The 26,727-nt window shown below is 40.0% G+C and overlaps 3 protein-coding genes across 3 annotated transcripts in view; 2 read left to right on the top strand and 1 right to left on the bottom strand.

Moving 5' to 3' along the window:
* The window catches only part of LOC102741266 (uncharacterized), a 36,949-nt gene extending 33,048 nt beyond the window's left edge, over positions 1–3,901 (top strand). Inside the window, exon 13 of the mRNA XM_081799518.1 lies at positions 3,364–3,901. Coding sequence (XP_081655644.1) covers positions 3,364–3,369 — 6 coding nt within the window. The 3' untranslated portion in view covers positions 3,370–3,901. The remainder of the gene's footprint in view (positions 1–3,363) is intronic.
* Positions 1,115–5,105, bottom strand: BTG4 (BTG anti-proliferation factor 4). Its single transcript, XM_006739199.3, has 4 exons — positions 4,719–5,105; positions 4,118–4,255; positions 3,332–3,530; positions 1,115–1,590 (listed from the first exon to the last, which is right to left on the bottom strand). Exons 1-4 carry the CDS (start codon positions 4,889–4,891, stop codon positions 1,408–1,410), a joined length of 693 nt encoding a protein of 230 aa, XP_006739262.1. The 5' UTR covers positions 4,892–5,105; the 3' UTR covers positions 1,115–1,407.
* Positions 5,106–21,791: 16,686 nt separating this feature from the next.
* HOATZ (HOATZ cilia and flagella associated protein) lies at positions 21,792–26,415 on the top strand. Its single transcript, XM_081797364.1, has 3 exons — positions 21,792–22,755; positions 24,035–24,105; positions 26,323–26,415. The coding sequence occupies exons 1-3, from the start codon at positions 22,530–22,532 to the stop codon at positions 26,413–26,415; spliced, it is 390 nt and encodes a 129-aa protein (XP_081653490.1). The 5' UTR covers positions 21,792–22,529.
* Positions 26,416–26,727: the final 312 nt, after the last annotated feature.

Genomic DNA, 26,727 nt, shown 5'->3' with positions numbered 1-26,727 from the left:
GGACAGATAAAGTATTAAAATACTGTAGATTGCTCTAGAAAAATAAAATCTGCAGATCAGAAAGGAACACAATATTTTGGAGGAAACTGGTAGAATGACTGACACATGGACAAAGACTTCCAGTATAAAGAAAAGGTTTTCAGACTGGCAGGCAAAGGAAATCACCTAAGAAAGTAAAACTCATGTTGGTGTGAGTGGCGGGGATTTGGGGAAATCAAACTGGTCTCCAATTTCTCCACAGTATCGTGCCAAAGACAGTTTCATGTGAGGTCTATGAAATTGTAAGAGAAAGAAAGCATGACCTAAGATTTTAATACTCACTTAACTGGTCCTTGGGGGAAAAAATTAAGAATGCTTATTTCTGCAGCTTGCATAGCGACAAATACTACTGTATAAAATTGAAAAACAAAGTTTTAAAGATAAGTTTCCAGATTCCTAGTGTTTAACTCCAGGGAAATCTTTCAGGGAATAAAATACTTTGCGGTAGAAAAATTTATGAATATTTCACCTTAGGTATCTTTGTTTTGCTAAGATACTTGAATTTAATTTTTAATTTTAGTTACTTGTTTAGCTCCTATCATATGGTTTTTCTTATTAAATTGTGTATCAGTTCTTACATCTGTATACATATATAGCATGACTGTAAAAATGGTCACCATTTAATGTTAATAATGATAGTTTCTGGATGGATGGTAGGGATTTTTTTTCTTGGTGGTACATTTTTTTGCTTAGCTTAATTTTTTTTTTAAGTTTTTAATTTTAATTCCATTAGCTTGAATCCTTATAATGGACAGGTGTCACTTATAAAATAAGTCATAATTAAGTCTATTAAGAGCTTTAGAAATAGATCAAAATTTTTAAAAGACACACAAACAAGGGAATTTTGTATCTTAAAGAGTAATTTTAAAACAAACTCCTAGCGGCCTTGTGAAATAGAGCAGCAATGATGGGTAACAAAGTGCGGCCAGGAGACTGTATCATGGGGATCACACTTCCCCAGGTGAAGGTCTACCTGCCTTAATGGCTAATGAAGAAACACAAACTTTCGAAGCTTTCTTGCAAAACACTGAACTAGAAAAGGTATTAAAAACATAGTACGTTTATTTAAACTGTTACTTTTCATAATTCATTGAATCTTATCACAGGTCAATATCTTCATTCTATTACCTTACTGAATACATTCATTAGTGTTACATAAAACTTCACATAAAATTAAGTAAGAGTTAAAAAGTACAGCTAAGAACATAGTCATGATCTGTGTGAGAGGATTCACCATTATGCCACCCTAGTCCCTGATGGGATTACTTTTTCTGTTTCATGAGCCTCTCAACCTTAAACTCCCTTTTGTTTTAAAGAAAATGAAGCAGCTCCTCTGAGCTCCATCCCACCGAGTGCCCAGCCACTGCATTATCGGTTCATGTTGACCCAGTGGTACCTGTCCACCCGGGGGACAGCAGCAGGCCTCGGACCCTTGGGATTTTTATGCAGTGCATGATAAGTGTTCCCTAGGAGGCCCATGCGGCCATCTGCCATATTCTTTTTGCGGGAGACATGGAACCAAGATTGAAAGGGCTGTTTCAAGTTTTCAACCTGGAAAAAAAAATAAAAAAGAAGGTGTGAAGATCATCTCTAAAGTAATAAGCTAGACCGAAATACTAAACACAAACCCATAACTCAGAAGCTAAGCCTTTAAAAAGCATAGAGAGTACAAATGAATAGAAATCAAAGCAGATGATGATCCTTGGAAAATTGTCTAGCATGGGGGGGGGGCGGTGGTAATAAAGTCATGTCATACCTTTTAACAAAATTAAATCTTTAATCCAACTAAAATACTTAAAAACACATCTTCAAATTTGTGTATATTCTTGGGTTCTCTTCTACCCACCCCTCCCCTCACTGGCTTAACCCAAAACTGTCTAATCGTAACCTCTAGGGCTGAGGTCTAGAAATATCCATTTTCAACATCCCAAATGACCAATACAGATGTTTTGCAGACCACACTCTGAAAAGATATTGTTCTACAAGTGTATGGCTGACTGTAGATCTGATCCCTAGATGGAAGAAAATCTTTCTAAGCCTAAGAATAGAATTAAAGGTATATATGTCATTACATGGTTTTAAACTTTTATACATGGAGAACTATATAATAAACTGTAGAGTTTAGTTTAACTACCAGAATAAATATTTGCCAGTAATATGAAAAGGGGTTAAAATATTTCTAACCTTTGAAGAACCTGTACTAATAATATATTAAGACCTCAAATGGTAAATGGGTAAAGAAAAAATTCATAAGACAGTAAGTACCCAAAACATTTGGGCATGTGGAGAGTTGGGTTTCTTTAATGCTTAAATTAATAGTCTATAACAGCGTCTTTAGCAAATTATTTTTAAATGAGAATAACCAATTTTAGCAAAAATGATAAAACAGACACTTTCACATGGAGCTGGTTAGAGTACAAATAAATAAAACCTCCCTAGATGGTACTTTGGCCATATCCTATCACCCAGTAATTCCAAGGCTGAGGATCAAGTCTCCAGAACTAACTTAAAATTCAGTCATCTCTACAAGTTATCAGCTTTTTTTATATCACAACAATGTGAAAATCTAGATGATTGCCAGTAATAGATTAAATAAATTACAAGGGAAAAAGTAAGTATTAAAATGTTAAGTATTTAAATTGTCTTAACATGCATAAAGGATTAATTTCAAAAAACATACAAACAAGTATATACATAACAGTATCAATAGAGAGTCTGTCTAGATCAGTGTTTTTCACATTGAGGGTTGCCACTATTTCTGGGTCATGAAATCCATTTAGGTGGTTGAAATCAATTTAATTTAATAGAAAATATGGAGGGCATTATGCCAAGTAAGGATGAGTATTGTTTCATGAAACTTATTTCCAACACATAAATATACATATCTTTCTAGGAGTTGTGGCTAAAATATATTTCATTATTTTTAGAAAAACTCTTCTTGTGGTGGGATTACAGACCTTTGATCATTTCTTAGTATTCCAGATTTTCTACAAATGGTATGTTATTTTCTGCTGGCAAGAAAGCCCACTAATTTTAATATTTAATCAGGAAGGAATTTGGATGAAAGGAAACTTGTGTTCAAATACTACACAGAAAAACAGTATTACAGAAGACTGTAGCTCCTGAGCACTCAGCCAAGTAGAGAAACTACATATAGAAGAAAAAACTTTTCCAAATTGTTATTGTGATTTTAATCTTTACAGTTTTTTCTGTTTTCCACTTTTACAGTGAATAAATTCTTTTTAGAATTAGAATGGGGGGAAGCATAGAGAAGAACTGGAACACACTTCACCTGGTAAATACTCTTTGGATTGCTCACTTTAGGAATGATCTGAGGTTCTTTGTTACAACTTTCTTCATCGGAGGAAACCCCAGAGGAGTGGTCTAAAGTGGCTCTGTTAACAGCACAGCTGATCCGTTGGGAAAGCTCCCGTTGCTCCCACCTGCCTTTAAAAGAAGCGATTGTAAATGGGTGATTTTTCTCACCATACCTAAGTGGGAAAAGAAAATAAAGTATTCGTTAGGGATTCAAAATTTCACAAGTTGTTTTTATCTCTACTCTTTTCTACAGACCACTCACTAATCTGCAAAAAGTTATTTTAAACAACAAATGGAAATGGTTTGACGGCAAAGCAAGTTAAGAGACACTGTGACCTTCAGCTACCACAGGGTGGTAATTAATGGGGGTTATTCTGTAAGCACTCTCTGTGAATTTTTCAGAAAAAGACAAGAACTAGTTTCTTTCAGTTCAGCTAAAGGACTGCATTGCAACTTCTCTGCCCTTTGATACTGCCTATAATCCTTAGACGTTGTTATCTACGGTTGGCAATGAAGTGCAGGGATTAAAGTCAGATTTCAAATACTATGTAAAGTCTTTGTGCTTCCAGGCCATCCGCTCCTAATGGAAGTTTGTGCGAATCAAGTTTGCATCCGAAACCTTAACCGGCCAGGGCCCTCGGCCTGCTAACCACTAACGCAGGGCTGTGGCGCATCATCTCTCACAAAGGTGTACAGAACTGACTATGTAACCAAGGTTTCCGGGGGTCACAGGCACACCCCCTCCCGTGAATTTACTCACCTACAGCACACTTCAAAGGGATCTACCCATAGGGTCATCTCCTTTGGAAGTCCCAGGTGAGAAAAATCCACTTTACTTTCAGCACAAGCCCTTTCTAGAATGGGATCTTTATTCTGAATATTATTTATCCTGATACACCTTTAAAAAGCAAGGAAAGGGAAACAAAGATGGGGTGACAGGCGCCTTAGTAGAAGAATCATGTGATGGGCAAACGGCTCCAATACACACAGCTCCCCCCTCACCCGCGACCCCTGCCCCGTCCCCGCCCTCCACGTTCTATGGGTAGAACCATCGACTTTTTACACAGCTACTCAGAATGTGAGTTGCATCACTAAGCCACACAATTAGTGTGACGAATGTTCTCTGCTTAATCCACCTCACATAAGGGAGTTTGCCCTCTAAGTCTTCAACTATAATTTAAGCTACATAGGTTTCAACTACGCACTGCCGCCTGCTGAATCTCTTTCTTTCAAGCCCACGTTCAAATCAATTTGAGCCCATAAAACTTATGTTACTCAGACTCTGCCGACAGAATCCTTGCCAATGGCGATCACTCGCTTGTGACTTCCTTCCCTTTGCCGCCCTACACACCGCCTCTCACCTGAAGGCTTGCCCTTTGGAAGGGAAGTCAGAGTGCCAGTGACTTCTGTAGGTTTCAAACAAGATCGTCATCAGCTTTTCGGCAAAGTCTTTTACTTGCTGTTTACTCAATTTGTCATGTTTTTTCACCAGTCTTGTGACAAAGAAAACTGCTGTTGCAATTTCATCCCTCATGATTCAAGAGAAAGGAGGAGGTCTGCAACCATTAAAAGGAAGCGAGAATAAATTAAATAGAAACAGGGTCACACTGGTTATCAACATGTAATTGCCACTGGGAAGTTTTATAGACCTTACGTTTAAAGTAGAAATCGTTTGCTAGTCCTTCATGAACGAAATAAGTGCATCGATACTATCAATTAACAAAACAGCCAGGAGCACCAATTCCTCAACTAGTCAGTTTTTAATATCTTCAAAGAAAAAAAAAGACCCGCTTTTCAAAACTTCAGTACACTTAAGCAACAAATGAAATACCACTATGCAACTTAAGTCAAAAAAGGGGAGGGGGGCCTGGGTGGCTCAGTCTGTTAAGCGTCTGCCTTGGGTTCAGATCATGATCCCAGGGTCCCGGGATCGAGCCCCGCATCAGGCTCCCTGCTCAGCGGGAAGCCTACTTCTCCCTCTCCCTCTGTCTGTTGCTCCACCTACTTGTGCTCTCTCTCTCTGTTAAATAAACAAAATCTTTTAATGAAAAAAAAAGCCCTGATACAAGACAGTAAATTATACCCAAGCAATGCTTTTTAAAAACATGTTTACAGAGAGCAAAACATTTCAGGATATAGTAGTTCTAAAATGTGGCTCTCAGGTCACATGCTTTAAGTAAAAGTTAAAGTTAATCAAACATACATGATACTTGCCAGGAAAAGTGCTTTAGCCCAACAAAAAGCGGGCCAGCGTTAGAAGACACTCTCCCCTACACCTGTTCTGTTAGTTTTAGGCTGAAGTTTATATAAACCTGGGTCCCAGAGCCTGACAGGTGTTTAACCTTACACAGGGGCAGTCCGTTAGGGTAATTAAATAGCTTCTTCCAGGTCCCCATTAGATTCCTCCCTGGTATACGCAGAGTGAGTTCTTTAAAATCTGAACATCTGAAAAAAGATTTTCCACCTGGATTTGTCTCTTCTATTTTGCTATTAAAGTCTTGTCTCTTATGACATAGATTGAGAATCAAGCCTTCTCCTTCCATATCCTAATATCCTACATTCCAGTAATTTTGTCTCTAATTGTAACTGTCAACATATTAAAGAATTTTGTCTTGGGTCGTGTATAAAACTTAAGACAACTTTCTTTGAACAATCGTTATGTTGACAACACACATTTTTTGCTAGAATGTTTATTTGCAAAATAAGTGGAAAAGATCTTGGAGTTTATCTAATCTCATTGGTTCTCAAAGTGTGGGTCACTGACCACCTCGTTCGGCCCCACTGCGCTGCTTGTTAAAAATGCAGATGCTTCTAAAGGTGAAGCCTGAGAATCAGTAGATCACAAGTACTTCCAGATGATTCTTATACCCACTAAAATTTAAGAACCACGGCACCTGACATATAAGTCTTTAAACCCACAGTAAGGGGTCATTCAAGTTCTTCATCAGTGAAAAAGAATTCGTTCTCTTAAAAGGAAGCCCATTTCATCTCTAAAAAGCTCCAAATACCAAGCGGTGCTTCTTCCCTTGGAGGTGCCAATTCCTCCTAATGGAAGCCTTACTTCTCTGGAACTATAGACTGTAGCTGACGCTCGACCGCATGAAGACACTTCAAATGCCAGTTCTTCAGCCTCTCCTGAGCCTTCTCTTTTGGAGCGCTAACCTCAACTTTTAACAGTCCTTCCTATAGACACCTTACTCCAGATGCTTCACCATGCTCGGCGCTCACCTGTGGAGGAGTTTCAGGTATGTCAGTAATGCTTGTTTAAAGTGCGGAGCCCAGGACACACAGTGCCCCGGGGAATGCTCTGCCATTGCCGATGAGAGTGGGACTGTCCCCTCCCTTGCTGCAGATACCGTATTTCTAGAACGCAGCCTAGGTGGCATTCACCTTGTTGGCATGGCATCCCACCACTGCCTCGCGTTGAACTTGCAAGGAGTCTTTTTCACTAATGCTATTGGTTTTTTACATCTTTCCCTTCCTGGACAGCTTGAGGTTTAAGAATATGGGCTTCGGAGTTAGACAGACCTGGGTGTGAATTGCAACTTTACGATGCACTGTCTGTGTAGCCTGGAGCAACCTGCTTACCTCCTGAACTTTCAGTTTCTGACCTGTGAAATGGGAGGGACAAGAGTGACCCCCCAGGGTTGTTAACAAGATTACAATCAATAATGCACAAATGCACCTTGTCCAGAGCCTGTCTAGCTGTTGTGGCTGGAAGCTGATTAAGAAATCAGCTTAAAATCAAGTGTCATGGGATTGAGTCCTAGTCCTTCGTCTACCAGACATTTAGGGAAGTTTCTCAGTCTCTCTCATCTTCAAAATCTCATCTGTAAAAAAGGGGGTAAAACGTGTGCCTATAGCCTTGGAATCAGACTTCCAGAACTGGAAGGCTTTGTAGGGTTATGAGAATTAAGTATAAAATGCCTAGAACAGCACCAAATACTCCGTAAATGCTCTGTAAATGATAGATATTACTACTACTACTATTGTCTTATGAGGTTCTTGTCCAGATTAAATTATAAAATTAGGGTGCCTGCGTGGCTCAGTCATTAAGCGTCTGCCTTCGGCTCAGGTCATGATTCCAGGGTCCTGGGATCCAGCCCCGTGTCGGGCTCCCTGCTCAGCAGAGAGTCTGCTTCTCCCTCTCCCACTCCCCCTGCTTGTGTTCCTGCTCTCACTATCTCTCTCTGTCAAATAAATAAATAAAATCTTTTTTAAAAATTATAAAATTATATGAAGTATTTAGCAAAGTGCCTGGCATACAGTAAGTCCTCAAAAAGTGGTAGCCTTTCTTATTAATAAATAATAAGTTTATATTTATCATTTTATTGTCTTTTCTAATGCTTTGTGGATTAAATGGGGTATAAAACAACTGCATATTACAGTTATACCTGTCATATTTCATTGTGTTAAATTTAGACCATCACTATAAGGAATCAGGATTATGTGTGACCCAATTCTGTCATTCAATAAATTCTCTTATCGTTTTGGCTGTTATCTGTAAATTTGGCAAGAATATATCCTGCTACAAGTAATAAACAAGTTGAATAGAACAAAGATCAAGCAGGAGCACCTGGGTAGCTCAGTTGGTTAAGTGTCTGCCTTTGACCCAGGTCATGATCCCACGGTCCTGGGATCGAGCTCCACATCGGGCTCCTGCTCAGTAAGGAGTCTGCTACTCCCTCATCCTCTGCCCCTCTCCCCACTTGTGCCCTCTCTTGCCTTCTCACTCTCTCTCTCTGAAATAAATAAATAAAATCTTTTTTTAAAAAAAGAATAAAGATCAAGCAAACTGCTTTGACAAAATCCAAGTGACTCTAGAATACATTGGAATCTATTCTAGAGAGACTATAATGTTAGTATTACCCTTTTGAAATTTTATATATAGAGAGAGAATAGACTAGGATAGAGAAATACAAATATTTAATGTTGTTATGAACTAAGATTTTCAATGTAAGGAAAAAGGGATAAAAGTGTAAAATCAAGGAAATTAAGTAAAAATCCTATGTTAAATTTGAAATGGTAGTATTAATATGAACTTGAGTTTTTTTCCTAAAAATTTGTGTTTTAGTTCTGTTCACTGAAAGGTCTAGAATTAGTAAGGAATCCTGACATTCATTTTGTGGTCTCTAAATACCATTTCTTACTTAAAAAAACTCCTTGGAGAAATGGCTCATTCCAGTTGTAGTTCAGGTAATATATTAGATGAGCCTGGAATGTATTTTACCAGAAAGCAAGAAAGTTATGCAAAACCAGTGGGTCATGTCAAAAGACATGAGCCTACATGAAGAGCTCCCATTGGCCAAAGATAAGTTATTTTGAACAGTATAATAGATACTGAGGTCCTTCAACCAGTTCCCCTCTTTAGGGTCAACGCAATCATCCCCCAACTGCTGGAACCATCAGCAGCTAATGGCTCAAAGCTGCATTTCTCACTGGGACTTACTCTCAGAAACTATCTCACAGTAAAGATATCCTCCCAGGGGTGGCCTGCAGTGCAGCCTTTGGCTAACGTGGGGATACAAAAACCTGGCCCCCTTATAATTCTGAAGAGCCACCCCATCTCCGGAGTTCCCTATAAAATAGACGGAGTCCTCAAATGCAACTGCATCATTGGTCCACCTGTCCCTCTGGCCGGTCCTATCTTTCTCACTCCCTCATGGGTATATCTCTCAAGAGGATTCCCTAACAAACCTTCTACATGCAGTTCTCTATCTCAGAGTCCGTTTCTAAGAAACCCAGTCTGAGACAGTTTTAAGGAAACAGACTCTAAAATAGAATTTTGGAAATGGATTACTTACCTGCTGGCTGGAGTAAAAACTTCATTGCTAGTGGTAATAGAATCTGGATATGGATGGCTCCTGGCATGCTGGACCGCTAGAACTTAAAACTTTCACCAGTGCTGAACTGAGATGCAAGATCGATATTATTATTGGAAATACAGCTAGGGTTGCACTGGCTACTATAATATCTTTGATGCTTAGGAGGTATGAGAAATGATCATCTAAGCACTATGGAAATGGTGGTTGAGCACCTGGATATCAAGTAATGACATAAGTTAATAAGTCTAGTTCAATTCAATATATTAAGTATTTCAGTATCTACTATATGCCCAAAACATATAAAAATAAAATTAAGTTGTGACTAGGACCTTAATGACCTTCTACTTTCACAGTATCTTATTGATTTCAGCTTTCCATGATATATTTCTTATTCCCCTTACTCAATTACAGGGGTTTCCAAACTGCTGTACTTTGGAATCACCTGAATATCTTTTAAAAATACTGATGCCTGACAAGAGTCTATGCCCAGACATTGTGCTTGAAGGAAGATGGAGTGCAACCAGGGCATCAGGACTTTTAAAAGCTTCCCCAAGTAATTAATGGGCAGCGAAGATGGAAGAGCATTAAGAGACATAACTCCTAGCCATTAAGGAGATTTCACATTTATTTTACACCCTTGATTGCTTTGTAATGCCTTGAGCTTAACAAAGATCATTATCACAAATTTGCATCATTTATCTTCATCTTTTCTAGCCTTTGCTGGGGCAACTTTTGCAAAGTTTTTTTTAAAATTTATGTTAGAAGTAAAAAAATTGGAAATCAGGACAACTACTCATTGCTGAAATAAAATTTATTTTGGAACTAAAGGCAACATGCATTAGCATATCCTCAATCTTTTCCTTTTCGAATGGTTAGTGTTTGCATTTATAATACTAAAGTGGTGCCAGGTGCTTAATAATTCTTTTACTAGTTCACCTTCCCAGATGACATATTGTTACAGTGCATTTTGAGTTGGTCAACACGTTAGCTGATGAGGCTTTGAACCTCCCTAGTGATATTCTCTGCAACAGGCCCAGGCAGGCCTTGGATGTTATGAATAGAACAGTGGAATAACAATGTACCTAGAGTTCAGGAAAGAATAAATAGAAACTAAACATCATGCAAGACTTCCTTCAGTTACTTGTTTATGATGATTTTAAACACCTTACTTAAATCACCTCCTACACATAATGACAACTAGAGCTTCTCTTATAATTGACATTCACTCCATGACTATTTACTGACCATCTAACTGCATATGAGATGCTGCTAAGTGCCATGGGGTTAAAAATTTTGTTTCAACTTTCAAGAGGCTTATAATCTAGAGAAGGAAATCAGTTATGTACACAAATAACTATTTGGATGCTGAGTTTGGAGATATGAGATACTCAAAAATCACTCCAGGTTTCCAGCCTTAGTTACCAAAACAATAATGTTTCATTGAAATAACTGAGTTCAGCAGAAGAGTTGGTAGAAAAAGAACAGTGGCTGGTTCAGGTTGAAATATACTGAGTTTTTGATGGTAATTAAACACCCACGTAGTAATGCTCATTGACAGGATATTAGAATTTAGCAAAAGGTCTAGCCTGGGCCAGCCTAAACCAACCTCAGGTGTAAGTAGAATAGAAAATGGATGCTGAAATTTGAAGACAGTCCCTTCAGCTCAGGTCATGATCCTGGAGTCCAGGGATGGAGCCCCATGTCTGGCTCCCTGCTCAGCCAGGAGCCTGTTTCTCCCTCCCCCTTCCCCTGTTCCTTCTCTCTCTTGCTCACTCTCTCTCTCTCTCTCAAAGAAATTTGAAGACAAAAAAAAAAAAAAAAAAACCAACCCCAAATCCAGCTCTTCCACCATTTCTATGGAATGTCTAAAATTCCCATTATAAAGCATTTAGTCCCCTGATTAGATGTTGTCTTTTCAGGATTTCCTTCTGAAAATGTCAAATGAGTTATCCTTAATAGAACAAGAGAATCATGTTCTATCTGGAGATGTTTGGAAAAGGGGAAGAAGCCTGGGGAAGCACCACAGAAACGGGTGGAAACATGAGGTTTCTGGCCATTCAGAATGAGGATGAAAAACAGAATGAAGAGGAAGCCTTTTGAGGGAGGCAAACCATAAGAGACTTTTTTTTTTCTAATTTATTTATTTGAGAGAGAGAGAGCATGAGCAGAGGGGAGGGGCAGAGGGAGAGGGAGAAGTAGACTCCCCATTGAGCAGGGAGCCTGATTCGGAACTCAATCCCAGGATCCTAGGACTGTGACCCTAGCTGAAGGCAGACGCCCAACTGACTGAGCCACCTAGGTGCCCCAAACCATAGGAGACTCTTAACTCTAGGAAACAAACTGAGAGTTCCTGGTGGGGAGCTGGGTGGGGGCTGGGGTAACTGGGGGATGGGCATTAAAGAGGGCACATGATGGAATGAGCACTGGGTATTGTATGCAACTGATGAATCACTGAACTCTACCTCTGAAACTAGTAATACACTATATGTTAACTAAATTGAATTTAAATAAAAAATGTAAAAACATAAATAAAATCTAATAAAAAGACAAATTTTACCTTATCTGTAACAGAGAATCAAATGGTAGAAAACACGAAAATGACTGAAATGACCTTGCACAAGTTAACAGTTTCCCGAATTGCATTTCTTCCTTTTAGCATGAGGGACTTCAACTCTTACCACTAAGGCACCTTCAAGCCCCAAGTCTCATCAATAATGGTAAACCTTGAAAATCTGCTTCTACGTTTGTCTTCTTGATCTTAGCTAAACTTCAGTATAAAATTGAAAATATTTATGCATTTAATAATTTAAAAATAGGCTAAATAATTTTAAAATATCATTTACATTGAACATTACATTCACTAGATTTTCTTACATATATTAAAGATTATTTTATTTTTTTAAAAGATGATCCTCTCAAGCAGGATCCAACATATGTAGTGTGTCTTGGGGTAATGTATTTCATAAAGCTCCCAGAGTTAAACTTCACAGGGCAGCTTTTTGCTCAATTGTCTTTTTTTTTTTTTAATAATTCTTCCCACTATAACATCTGATGCTCAGTAAATATTTATTGAATGAATAAATTCAGTGATGAGTACTATTTCTTTTGTTTCTTCATTTTTTCCCTTTAGTTTCAGAGGTAGAATTCAGGGTTTCATCAGTGGCATATAACACCCAGTGCTCGTTACACCATGTGCCCTCCTTAACACCCTTCACAAAATTACCCCATCCCCCCACCCACTTCCCCTCCTGCAATTCTCAGTTTGTTTCCTATGATTAAGACTCTTTTATGATTTGTCTCCCTCTCTGATTTTGTACCGTTTTATTTTTCCCTCCCTTCCCCTATGTTCATCTGTTTTGTTTCTTAAATTCCACATATGAGTGAGATCATATGATATTTGTCTTTCTCTGACTGACTTATTTCACTTAACAGAATAGCCTCTAGTTCCCTCCACATCGTGGCAAATGGTAAGATTTCATTTTTGATGGCTAAGTAATATTCCATTGTGTGTGTGTGTGTGTGTGTATATATATATATATATATACACCACATCTTCTTTATCCATTCATCTGCTGATGGACATCTGGGCTCTTTCCATATTTTGGCTATCATGGACATTACTGCTATAAACATTGGGGTGTAGGTGCCCCTTTGAATCACTATGTTTGTATCCTACGGATAAATACCTAGTAGTGCAATTGCTGGGTCATAGAGTAGCTCTATTTTTAACTTCTTGAGGAGACTCCATACTGTTTTCCAGAGTGGCTGCACCAGCTTGCATTCCCACCAGCAGTGCAAGAGGGTTCCCCTCTTATACATTCACTGGGTTTTTGATGTGATAGCCAATCTTATCAGATCTATTTGATTTCCTTAGCATCCCTTCCTTAAGTTGCAAATTATATCCACTTGTAAATGCACATCATTGCTAATGAGGAAAAAAATACAGATTTTTTAGCAAAAATCCCACTTCTGACAGAAAGTATATATATTTTTAATAACTGCAAGTAAGCACCGTTTTATAAAGTGATGAACTATTCTACAATGAACTCTTCAGTCCCATTATGTTCAAACCACATACTAAGGAAGTTACATTAATGTTGAAACAAAATTGCATATACTAAAATGTTACCTGATAAAATTCTACAGTTATGCTATGTTTATTTGAACCCAAGAGAAATTAAGTTTAGAGCTGCCTAATCTATTAAGTGAAACATTTACTGATAAACTAAATGAATCAAACTACTATGATGCTTGTTTTTCATAAAGTGACCATGCAAGTGTATTTATCACAAGCCTTTTTCCTACTTTATTTGTATTTCCTATGGGCATTATTGAGCAATCATAATGTAAGTGGTATCGTGCCAGGAGGACCAGATATAGATATGTCAGTGAAGTCATATATATATATATGAAATGCATCAAGTTGGAAACCAAGATAGCCCACTGCAAACAATTCAGGATATAAGACAATGTATATACAGTGCTCTGTACTAATATATGTATGTTATATACACCAGCACTCTCTACTATTACAAAATACTGATTTCAAAAATGCAATTAGAACACTGGAGAATAACATTCTCTTAGTAATGGGAGATACTAGTTATATAGTGAATAATTAAGTGCAGAAGGAGTTAGAGAAGAAAAAGATCAAGATGAGGCTCCAGGCTCCAAGGAAGATTTTACCCTGGAAGTAGGAATGGAGTTTGAGATTTAAACAAGCTACAGATGAGCTAAGAGGGGAAAGACAATATGAACTTGACAAGATGTTTGAACTTGATGAAATCCTTGAGATATGCTCTATGGATATAGAGGAAATAAAGATAACAAATCAGAACTATGTGATTCTTTTCAGAGTTACATAATTTTTTTAAAATTAAAGAATATAAACCGCACCTAGAAAAAAGGCTTAAGTGCCAAATGGGGAGAACAGAAATAAAAACAAGAATAGGTAGACCTCCTCCGGTGGTGCTTAAAAGAATGGCATAAAGTATTTTCATGCTTATGAATGTATTAACAAGATAATCAGTCAATTTCCTGCTTTTAGCTTCATAAAGTTACAGAACACATTCTAGAGCTCTTAAGAACAGACTTTCTTCAACTGTGTCCTCGGACCACCTGAAATTACCTCTAAAAACCTGAAAAATCTACATGAGGCTTTTTGGAGAGGGGACAGGGGCTAACCAGTGGTGGGAAGCAGCCAGGAAAGTTGATCTGTTTCCTAACAGTCTAGAGAAGTTTGTGGACTCTTAACTGACTCAATGAATAAAGCCCTGAGACAAACATTCTGGAAGAGCCATTGTAGTCATCTGCTGCCCACTGACCAAACCTTATGATGTGGTGGTGCCCAGACAGCTGTTTCCCTTGAATTCACATGTGTATACAACCCTGTTTACAACAGCTTGGCTTCTGTGGGAGTCCTCTCTCTTGTACTTCTTGTGAGCTCAAGACCTACTTCTTCCTGCCAGCCCTTAGAGAGGACACGGATACACTCTAAGCTGGTCCCAAGGCTTCTGCTTTCCTCGCTCTGTTTTCTATTCAGGAAAAAACCCCTGCTGCTAGTTCCCTGCTCTGGCCCAGGTGGACCACAGCAGATGTTGGATGTTCATTCATCCTCAGACTTCAACTGTTGCCGCTTTAGGAAATGACTAAATCTCCCCTTTCAATAGTCGCAGCCCCCAATATCCAACTCTACCAATGTCCTTTCTTTTCTTTTTTTTTTTTTTAAAGATTATTTATTTATTTATTTGACAGAGAGAGACACAGCGAGAGAGGGAACACAAGCAGGGGGAGTGGGAGAGAGAGAAGCAGGCTTCCCGCCGAGCAGGGAGCCCGACGCGGGGCTCGATCCCAGGACCCTGGGATCATGACCCGAGCCGAAGGCAGTCGCTTAACCAACTGAGCCACCCAGGCGCCCCTACCAATGTCCTTTCATCGCCTAAATTAAGCAAGCCTGAACACAAATGCATCGTAATTAGCCTCTGACTAGATTTGCCTCCCAGTATTTCGGTTTGTCATTGGAACATGGAGGTTCATCTTGTTCTCTCTCTTGGCTTCAACCAGTCACCAGGTCCTATGCCATTTCCTTCCCAAAGTCTCTCCTGTTCATACCATATTTTCTACATCACTTCATACCTAGGTCATTAAAATAATTGCCTAAATGGATACTGAGTCTCCCCAGTCTCTCCCTCTTCTAATCCATGCCACTTTATTAATCTCCACAGAACAACATATCGTATAAGTCATGGGCCCCCAAAGTCAGGTGAATGAGATTAAAACCCCGTGGCCTGACACCGATGGTCCTCCATGATCTATTTCCTACGTATCTACCTCTCTAATCTTATTTCCTCAAGTGGGGACACACTGATTGCTCTCCCAACTGACCATGTATGTTACGGTCTCCATGAACTGGCTTGTATTTTTCCTTCACAAGTTGCTCCTTCTACCAAGAACATCCACCTCTGTCTTCTCCCTTAATCTATGTCCTACTTTTCCTTCTAGACCCAGCTTGACCTCACATTTTCCATATAGCCTTCTCTGGGTCCCCCACCTTCGGTGATTTGCCTTTTTTTTTTCCTAAATACTGGCAATAATGAAGCTTACATAAATTGTGCAGCCACTATAAAAAACAGTATGAAGATTCCTCCAAAACATAAAAATAAAAATACCATATGATCCAATAATTCCAGTTCTGGGTATTTATCCAAAGAGAACAAAAATACTAATTTGAAGAGATAGCTGTACCCCTATAGTTACTGCAGCCTTATTTATAATAGCTAAGATATGGAAATAACCCATGTGTTCATCAATAGATGACTAATTAAAAAAGATGCGGTGTATATATAGATATATAATGGAATATTACTCAACCATAAAAAAGAAGGAAATCTTGCCATTTGTGACAATATGCATGGACCTAGAGGGTATTATGCTAAGTGAATTAAGTCTGACACAGAAAGACAAATACCATATGATTTCAGTTACATATGGAATCTAAAAAGTGAAACAAAAAAACAAAGAGGTTCATAAATACAAGAGAACAAACTGGTGGTTGCCAGAGGGCAGAGGGGTGGGGAAATAGGCAAAATAGGTAAAGGGGATTAAGAGGTACAAACTTCCAGTTATAAAATAAGTCACAGGGATGAAAAATACAACATAGGGAATATAGTCAATAATATTGTAATAACTTTGTATGGTGATACATGGTAGCTACACTTACAGTATTTCATAATGTATATAATTGTCGAATCACTATGTTGTATACTTGAAACTAATATTATATGTCAACTATCTTTTTTTAAAGATTTTTTTTAATTAATTAATTTATTTATTTGAGAGAACGAGAGAGCTTGAGCAGGGGGGAGGAGCAGATTCCCTGCTGAGTAGGGAAACACATGGGGCTCAATCCCAGGACACTGAGATCATGACCTGAGCCAAAGGCAGACGCTTAGCTGACTGAGCCACCCAGGTGCCCTGTATAGGTCAACCGTCTTTAATTAAAAATTTAAAAAATAAAAATTAAAAACTAATTTTAAAATAATAATGAAGCTTACATTAGTACTCAGAAGTCTTGAAGTATCTATTAATCTAACAATCTTGGTATTTAATATATATAATATAAATGTATAAATAATATATATTCTATATTAATATTGATACAATTACTAAACTATAGCTATCTTAATTATCGGTGTACACAAATTGTCTCCCTCTCCAACTAGACTGTAAATCCCTAGACTGTGTTCTCTCAAGATGGTAAATATGTAACATGTTTGCTCCTACTGCTGAAGCCTTAAGAGCTCAAGCAACTTTAGTTATAAAGCCTATTTTTTAGACTGTTTCTGATTTACTGAAAGATAATTTAACATTTTTACTTTGAAAGCAACAGTATAGATTGATCAATAAATATAAGAAGCTAATGAAGAATCTGGTACACTCTTATTAATGAGAGCACAATGAAATGGAATCAGAAGAGTGAAATTATAAAAATTCCTGGCACTTCATTTTAGCTAGAAAGAAAATCTTCTCTCATAATTGAACAGATTCATTGATTTTTAGCTCTTAAAAAGGCATTAAGTTTATTTCAATCTAGTCTTGCATCAGCATATAAACTAGTTCCTAAATATAGTATCATGAACATTAATAAGGTAGTCTGACATTTATTGATCTATGTAAAAATTAAAATATGGTTTTCTATTTCCTAAGAGATAATATGTATGTAGAAAATAGGTTTAAAAAGAAGCTGCTAAACTCCAATAATTTCTAATCAGTCTGATTCTTCACTTCTTCCTCTCGAACAACATCCTCCAAAAGCTATGGAAGATAGAAAATGTTCAGATGGTGTGTCTGTGTGTGTTAAAAGAAGTGAGTAAGTTTGTCTCCATCTTTTGTAATTCCCAATCCCCATTGCTCTAGTCTTTTACTGAGGAGTGGTAAATTTAACTAATACAAATTCTCCAAAGCTAAAGCAGAAGATATATGTGTTCTGTACTCTTCTGGGTTTGTTCCTAATCACCAACCTCATCTTCTCTCCTTAGCACTCCTTCCCCATCACCCGAATCACCAAAAGCCCAGAAATTCAATAAAACAGTAAACAATCTCTCTGAAAGGTACCTTCCTGGTTTTGTCTAAAACAAATGCAATCTTCTGTTTGGTCATTTAAAACACCACAAGCATTCTTACTTAGATTAAATCATGGGTCTCCCTGGTCTCCAGGCATGCCTAGACATGAACCATAAAGGGAATGAGTTCCTTGGAGTTTCTCTAGTAACTACAGGCCAAATCAACAGCAACCCTAAGAACAAGCATTCTTTAAAAAAAAAAAAAAACAACAACACACACACATACACAATCACACACACACAGGACAAGGCCACACAAATTTTTTTTCTCGTTATTTTACTTTTTTTAGTTGCACTACCCGCAGAATAGACTGTATTTTAAAAAATCGATTTCTGGAGGCAATGCATCTTGATGGCTTTTACATATGTTTTCTTTATTTTTTAAATTACCTTTGAAGAAAAGCTCTAAAAATATAAAATTCAAGGCATCTACTGCAACCACTACCTTGGAGGGCAGCAATCCAGCTCGGGTAAGAAATGTAAAATGCAACTAATAATCATAAAATGTCAATCAGGAAGAGGTATTTAATATTGTATTGGGTAAAGTGACTAACAATTTGAAAAAAAACAGAATTGTTTTTATAATTATGTCCTAACCCAAACTTGTAAGTCTGCATATTGCTAATGGAATGGAAGCTATTTCACTCCTGCATTTACGTATGTATGTCTAATTAGCTATAAAATACAAATTTGGTTGTACAGTTACCTCTAGAGAACTCGCAGCTCACCTAGCTCTGATTCTGGCATATTGCCTGCTACTGCTTGGGGTACAGTACGTGTTAAAGAAGTGTGAGGTGTTCTACAACATTGTGCTTCTCCCAAAGATAAGATGAAGACAAAAAAATAGTTATAAATGACACATCTTTTGCAATTTGACTTTACAAGTTAATCTTGAGAATTAATGTTTTCTGTACTGTACATTTTATACTTTGATTTCTTACTCTTCACTTTGGTGTTCTCAGGACACATGATGCATGTGGCAAAAGAATGTGCTGTCTTTCATAGTGAAAGACAATGCTGTAACTCAAACTCATCCTTGGGAAGTTCTTCTGGTGGTTTAATAGTGTGAGCCTGGAATTTGTTTTGAATGATCTAGATGACTGGCCCCTAATTCACGCTACTAGTGGCATGTAGGGAACCATTTCCTGGGTTTAGGGAATCAATCTCTAGCTGGGAAGTTTTCTTCTGGGGAAAATAATCTAGAACTAAGCTTTTGGGGTCAACAATGAGTGCTCTATACTGGATGCATGAAGACCATACTGAAGGGCTACTTCCAACTGAGTTCCACACAGTGTAGAATTAGAATATTCTTTATCCTTTCCTGATGCATTCATTGAAGGAAAAGAGGGGAAAGAGTAACTCAAGGAATGAAGTATTAGTAGAGGTCTCCCAGAAATTCTCTAACTGTCCTCTTTTGTTCAATCTAGTCCGAATACACACATAAATACATCTACATCATCAGATGTGGAATTGTGAGAAGAAAATGTAACTGGTCACAAGACATTGTTTCTCTGGCCTCCCCACCCCTCACCCTGAATATCCCAATTTAGTCTTGCTTGGAGGACCAATTGGAACCTGGCTCTTCCCTGTGCCTTCCCTGACAATTACAGTCCTCATTGATGCCCGACCCCACCCTCTTATATATCTCCCCAGTTTAACAATTTATTATATACTGTATTGAGTGGTAGATAATGTGTGTTCACATTGTGTTACCACCTAGATTATACATATGGAGGGTAGAATGAATGACCTTAGGTGCTGAACATATAGCAGGTATTTAAGTATGTGAGGACCAAGCTTTGATCTAACTCTTGAGCCCACTCACTATTTGATGAAAAGAGCCAACCTTCCACCTCATTGCATGGCCCTCCAAGAGTGTAAGAGAAACCCAAGGGGAAGGCAAGAGTACAGATGGGACTCTCCAAGGCAGTTGTCCCACATGCCTGAGGCCACCGAGGCCTATCTCCCTTTGGAAAATTAGAGCCTACAATTTGGTACCAGGCCAGGCTGTTTTCCCTGACAAAGATGGTAATGAAAACTGGGTGGGCGTGTGGGGCTTCTTGGGGAGGGGTAGGGGAGAAGGAGCTCCTTGTCCCTCCTGCCCTATCAGGAAGAGAAACTTCTCAGGAATCTGGGCCTCAGTCCCCAGGGCCTCTTCCCTGCAGGGACCCGCCTTCGGCCCCAGCTCGCGGCTTCCTCCCCTCCCCTACCCCGCCCCTCCTCCACCCCACCCCACCTCGCGCGTGCCCCGCCCCTCCACCACCGGGTTCCAAGGGCGGTTGGTCAGCCACGGCCACGGTCACTCGGCCACTCGGAGCTGCGGGGCGCACGGGGTTGAGAGAGCCGGCTCTAGGGTTTGGGCTGGGGACTGAAGAGAAGTTTTCTGGGGCGGAGCGGACGGGGGAGTGAGAAGGTGGGAGCAGGACCCGAGGAAGCGTAGAGGGGAGGATCCGGGAAGGGAACCTGCGGGGGAAGGCCCTGGGAGGCACCGAGACGGGCGCGGGGACGGCGGCGGCTGGGATGAACCCGGGAACACCGGGAGTTGGGGGCTGGGGGCGCGGCCCGAGGGGTGCAGGTCCCCTCCGAGCGCTGCCCGCTGGCCCTGCCACGCCAAGTGTGCGCGGGGGTCCGGCAGGGGCCAGCGCAGCCCGCGGGCCGGGCGAGGGTGTCGGCTGGGTCCGGGGCGTCGTCCGGGGCCCCGCGCCCAGGTCCTCGCGCCCAGGCACCGTCGGGCACAGCCCGGGGGGGAGACGCGGCCTGGACCCCGAGGCCCGCCGGCTCGGGGCCACGGCGTTGGCGCCACCGGCCGTCCGGGAGCTGCAGCCCGCGGGCGCCCGGTGCTCGGTTTGTAGGCAGTGTAATTAGCTGATTGTACTCTGGTGCTTACAATCACTAACTCCACTGCCATCAAAACAAGGCACAGCATCACCCGCCGCCCCGCGGGCAGGAGGACGCCACCCTCGGCGGCAAACGGCCAACCCCGAGCGTTGGGAGAAAGCTGCGCTTCGAGATTTGATGCGTCAGCATTTGCTGGGCACAGCGCTGGCCGCCCAGCACGCTGTCCACCTGCGAGGACACTCCAGCAAACTAGCCGGACGGCTGCGGCTAGACGCAGTTAAACTGTTAGCTACCCCGAGGAGTAAAAGCAAGATTGGGCAATCCGCCTGCAAGGAGAGCCTGCAAGGGGAGCGACGTGTGTAAAGTTTAATGGCTTTAATTGTGAGCTGTAATGACATTTAGACTTCGGGGAGGAGCCCCCCCCCCCCCCATGTAACGTTTAATTCTGTATACTGTGATTCATTCTGCCTCTCGTTCATTATTTAGTAAGGTATTCACCAACCCACAAACTAAAGTGAGCTACAATTGAACCGATGAACCAATATGATTTGTCTATCACAACTTGGGACTGCAGTGCATGATGGAAGTAAACCTTTTTTTCCTGTGAGTCTAGTTACTAGGCAGTGTAGTTAGCTGATTGCTAATAGTACCAATCACTAACTACACGGCCAGGTAAAAAGATTTGGGAATCATCCAAATGAGCTGTCTGTGCACATTGGTGTGTTTGGGGGAAGGTGGGGTTTGGAAATGCTCCAGTATTACCCATTGCCTATTAATAGCTTATCCAAGAGAAAAATCAGTATTTTAGCAGCTAAATATACAATGTAAAATTCATGTCTTTATAATTTATCAATTTCCTTCAGGCTCTTAACCAAAAAAATTTTAGATATACAATAGGATTTTTTCCTTCACTGATCTATGTCATTGTATAGACTTGTGATTATCAACTTTTGAACTGTGAGACTGTATTAGTATTTTGAAAGAATAAAGTGCCATAAGGTCATAAGTTGTGGTTATTACCTTTCCTAAGTTGGCTTTATGATGTCCACCTTAATTCCTGCCACACTAATTACAACTTTGCTATGGCTGAAATGGTTAGATTGTTCCTAGATTAATGAAATCTCCCAGGAAAGTTATTTATTCACACTTATTAATATTTTTGTAAAAATACATTAACATTTTTCATAATTTATTTTTCGGGAAGGGACTGAGTCCACACATCAGATACAGTCCTTCTTTTAAGTGATCATTTAGGACTGTTGCAGTGCAGGCAGCTTTTAGTGGGACTGATTTGTAAAGCACAATCTAAATCCAGTTTCTTCCATGAGATTTCCCTTAAAGGATGGGGCAGAGGGGAATATACAACAAGAACTTTATACACAGGTACTTCTCAGCCCAGTTCAGCGCTCTGGCCCCCATGGGCTAGGATGTTAGCTGCCCTATTGAATTCTCCAACCACTATCCACATAAGGTGGGCAATCTGGTGTGGAAGGAGAGGTGGGTTGGGGTGGTAGGGCTAAGAGTTGAAAAGCTTTATTTAGATATATAGGTATATTTGGGGGGAAGGAAACTGGGGGGAGGGGGGTTTGAAGGCTGACTGAGGTGGTGAGAGAACTCAAGTGCTGCCCTACTGACTCCCAACAGGACACGAACCACCCCAAACCTGATGTTTTTGACTCCTCCTATCTGGTCGCCAAGGCTTGGACTGGTCCTGAAGCCTGTGATACCGCAGAAGTGGGCTTCAGATCATCCACAGGCACGCGCTGGACCCCAGCATCTATTCAGGAATCAAAGGGCTTCTGGCGGTGGTGGTTGCCAGCTTGACGGTTCTCCGCAGGGCGGGGCTGGGAGAAGAGCGAGCGAACTCAGAGAAGCGTCCTGAGTTGCCATGGAAACGAGGGCCGGCGGAAGGCTTCCCAGCCACAAGGAGTCCGTTGAAATTTGCCCCCAGGGATTACTGGTGTTCACCGGAACTTCGGAACAGGACTCGAACTTGGCCAAGCAGTTCTGGATCGCGGCGTCGATGTACCCTACTAACGAATCTCAGTTGGTGCTGTCCCGAGGTAGCAGTCAGCGCCTGCCGGTGGCCCGGCCCTCTAGGCGCAGTCCGCCTGGTGAGTAGCAGCCTTGGGCCACTGGTTTCTGCCTCCGTCATCAGTAACCAACCAGCGGGGCCACTGTCACAAGTAACCGCCGAACCTATTTCTAAAATAAGAATCTTTCATTTCAAATGTCTGAAAACCTATACAGTTTTTTTTTTTTTTAACTTCTCAGCAGTCCTTCCACGCGGAAAGCATCAGTGCTATATTCGTTACATCTAAAACCACATCTGAAAGTATCCCTTAGGTTATGGCATCTGTTTGGCTAAACAGTATAGAATAATCTGGGGGAAATATTATATGTTGACTGAAAGGATGTTAAGGGTGGTTGTTTACATAATCAAGTTCAAACATGAAAGCCTCAGAGAAAGTTGAAAGCAGAATCAATATTAGGAACCAAGTCCGAGACCTGTAAAACCTTAGTAAGCCAAAGAGATGGAAACTGTTATTACGCAATTTTTATAGGTATAGAAAGCTTAAATACCCCACCTTTTTTTAGAAAGCTTAAATATCTTTAATGCTATGGTCTTTCCAATAATTTCTTCACTTCCCTTTTGTATTTTTTTTTTAAGATTTTATTTATTTATTTGACAGAGAGAGACACAGGGAGAGAGGGAACACAAGCAGGGGGAGTGGGAGTGGGAGAAGCAGGCTTCCCGCGGAGCAGGGAGCCCGATGCGGGGCTCGATCCCAGGACCCTGGGATCATGACCTGAGCCGAAGGCAGATGCTTAACAACTGAGCCACCCAGGTGCCCCCCCTTTTGTATTTTTTAGAGAAAATTTACTTCCAACCTTTTAGCCTTGAGAAAAACAGTAAGTACCAAGTCTTAGGCATTTCAACATCCTGATTCCTAGATCCTTCAGAAAATAGGTAATAAGTATAAGGAGACATCTTTACACTTTGGCATAACTTTCTGAATTGCATATCAAAACCCTGTCTCAGAGACCATCCTACTTATCCAGAGGAGAATGTCTAAATTCCCCTAACACGTTGAATAGAAATGCAAAAATTGGAAACTCTTTTACTGCAAAGATGTTCTCTTCAGAGACCTTTTCTTGTCACTGGACTCAGGCTTACTCCTCTTCTAAAGAGATTAAAGGCTCCCTTCGGCCATAGCTAATTAATTCAGTCTCCAATTATTTATGAATCGGTTTGTAAAGTTTCAGGACAGTACATATTTGTGTTTACCTTCCTATTCTGTTACTTTTTAACATTTATCCAAGTTTATATCAACATTATTATAAAATCATGATAAAATTATTTTAGATTGAATTTGACTTTATTTCCTTTAGAGACTACTGATATCACTGCTGAAACCATAAAGATTCAGGAATCTGAGGAGAAAAAAAAGTATCTCCAAAAGGTAGGCCAATATTTCAGAAGGTCATCTGATTTTCATTAGAAATTCATTATTATTTTCTAAATAATCCCAGTTATCCTTTTTAAACACATATATGTAAAATTTTTCTACTTCTGGCACATCAGCTTGAGCAATTAGAGAACCTTTACTGGAATTTTTTTTTAAGATTTTATTTATTTATTTGACAGAGAGAGACACAGCGAGAGAGGGAACACAAGCAGGGGGAGTGGGAGAGGGAGAAGCAGACTTCCCGCGGAGCAGGGAGCCCAACGCGGGGCTTGATCCCAGGACCCTGGGATCATAACCTGAGCCGAAAGCAGACGCCCAACGACTGAGCCACCCAGGCGTCCCCCTTTATTGGAATTTTAACTGAAGATTAAATAATTATATAGATTATTATATATATAATAGATTAAAAAATTCTATTAAATTTTGGCTATTCTCAGTCCCTGCAAAAGCCCAAGGATATATAGGAACAAGAGAATCAGAGGGAAATAGGGGAAAATGGATTCACACACCTTCCATCCAATAAAGCCCTAAACCATATACAATGTTCTAAGAATGTTGTAATAACTGGAAAAATCAAATAGAATTGACCATCTTTAATAGGTCAAATTCAAATGATCCGATGAATGAGTCTGTCATCTAGAACCCTTTTGACTAAAGACTGAAATTGAACAAATTAGCATAGTCAAATCAACTGAACACATCTCTTTTTGGCAACGTCTCTTGTTTGCTTTTCATGATGCAGGCACAGACTTTAACTCCACAATTAATACAGTGATTTATAGCAACATTTTGTTTGGTTAATGGGTAAGTTCCATTCCTGTAACTGTTCCTGTACTATAAAAGTAAAGATAGAAGATTCACTTGGACCTAATATCTTTAATCATTGGATATACTGGCAAGCTCTGAAAGACTTATCGGGAATTCTACATAGATTATAGAATAATGCATTTGTGTTTGCCAATCACATTAATTCACTTTATAGACTATTGGTGATTCCTCCAAACAAATGAGGTGATTATAAATAGTCAGCATTTTCTTCATTCTTGAGGATATTGGGCACTATGTGTTTGTACCAGGACTTAATGGGTGGATGGAGCCTAATTTTTAGTGAGGTAAAAATCATTAAATTCAACTTCCTCAGCACTTTTTAATTTTATTTTTGGAAGACATTAGAAATAAAGACAAACTATTGTCAATTCTTACCATGTTTTGTCAAACAATTAAGATGATGTGAGTTACAAGTGGATGTTCTGCTAATGGGCTATTATATCAGTAGTCTTAGAACTGGCTTCCTTGCCTCGGGTTCTTCTATGTTAATTACTTAATTCTATAGATATTGATTGAGAAGTACCAAGTGCTAAGTACTATACTAGATGCTGGGAATACAAAGGTAACATGTGGTCCTTGATTTCAAGGAGTTTATAGTCTGGTGGGAGAGACAGCCAATTAAAGTCAAGAATTATGATACATTATTGCGGTAGATGTATATGCACATAATACAATGGGAACACACTGAAGAACATCAAAATGAAACTTAAGGAATCAAGAAATCTTCCCAAAGGAGCTGCGTTTCAAAGAATATATAGAGTTGACCAGACAAAGACTATGCAAAGCAGTCCTTCACAGTGTACTAGTTAGCTTCTTAAAACCCAAGTCCAATTATGCTTCTCTCCTTCTGTATTAGGGTGCTAGGGCTGCAGTTACAAAATATCACAGCCTGGGTGGCATAAACAACAGAATTTTATCTTCTCCCAGTTCTGAAGGCTGAGAGTATGAGATCAAGATGCCATCATAGTTGGTTTCTGATGAAACCTCTCTTCCTGGCCTGTGGATGGCCAACTCCTCACTGGGTCCTCACATGGCACAGGGAGAGAACTCTGGTGTCTCTTCCTCTTCTTATAAGGACACAAGTCCTATCTTGAGAGCCCCATTTATGACCTCATTTATGACCTCATTCAACCCTAATTACCCCCCCTTAAGGACCCACCTCAGAATACAGTTACACATGGAGTTAGGGCTTCAACATAGGAATGGCGGGGGGCACAATTCAGTCTATCCACCTACTTTCATTTCTTCCTTGACTCTCCATTTCTACAGGATCAAGACCAAATCCTTCAGCATGGTATTTAAGTTCCTTTCCAATCTGACCATAACCTGACTGAAATCTCCTGCCACCCTTCTCTTTCCCCTATACCCTTCCCCCATCCCCAGTGTAGCCCACTCTGTACCATTGGTTCTCCACCACTAGGCCAGGGTACACTCTGGATCCTCCCCATACGTGCTATCAAAGTGGTGAGTGGGTAAAATAGTTTTTGCTGAACCTCAATATGCACATTATTCTGTAATATCTGCCAAATTATACATTAAGTCAAGTGGGTCCTGCAATGCAGTAAAGAAGAAGATTCTGTTTGTTGAGAGTAGAAGAAGCCCAAAAAAACAGCAAGCCAGCAGGAAAGAAATAGAATGTCACCTGAACAGACATTTTTCCAAAGAGGACATCCAAATGGCCAACAGACACATGAAAAAGTGCTCAATATCACTCGGCATCAGGGAAATCCAAATCAAAACCTCAATGAGATACCACCTCACACCAGTCAGAATGGCTAAAATTAACAA

This window comes from Leptonychotes weddellii, chromosome 11 (genome assembly GCF_054177405.1).
Source record: "Leptonychotes weddellii isolate Sample4059 chromosome 11, ASM5417740v2, whole genome shotgun sequence".
Taxonomy (NCBI): Eukaryota; Metazoa; Chordata; class Mammalia; order Carnivora; family Phocidae; genus Leptonychotes; species Leptonychotes weddellii.
Note: the sequence above shows the minus strand (reverse complement) of the source record. Positions and strands in the feature narration are given on the sequence as shown.

Bases quoted from the DNA above. Each gene is read 5' to 3' on its own strand.
- BTG4 (XM_006739199.3), bottom strand. From the start codon at position 4,891: ATGAGGGATGAAATTGCAACAGCAGTTTTCTTTGTCACAAGACTGGTG. The intron at 4,256-4,718 runs GTGAGAGGCGGT...TGCTTTTTAAAG, and splicing joins TCCAAAGGGCAAGCCTTCAG to GTGTATCAGGATAAATAATA. The intron at 1,591-3,331 runs GTGAAGTGTGTT...TTTTTTTTCCAG, and splicing joins ATCCAAAGAGTATTTACCAG to GTTGAAAACTTGAAACAGCC.
- HOATZ (XM_081797364.1), top strand. From the start codon at position 22,530: ATGGAAACGAGGGCCGGCGGAAGGCTTCCCAGCCACAAGGAGTCCGTT. The intron at 22,756-24,034 runs GTGAGTAGCAGC...TATTTCCTTTAG, and splicing joins CTCTAGGCGCAGTCCGCCTG to AGACTACTGATATCACTGCT. The intron at 24,106-26,322 runs GTAGGCCAATAT...CCCCATCCCCAG, and splicing joins AAAAAAAGTATCTCCAAAAG to TGTAGCCCACTCTGTACCAT.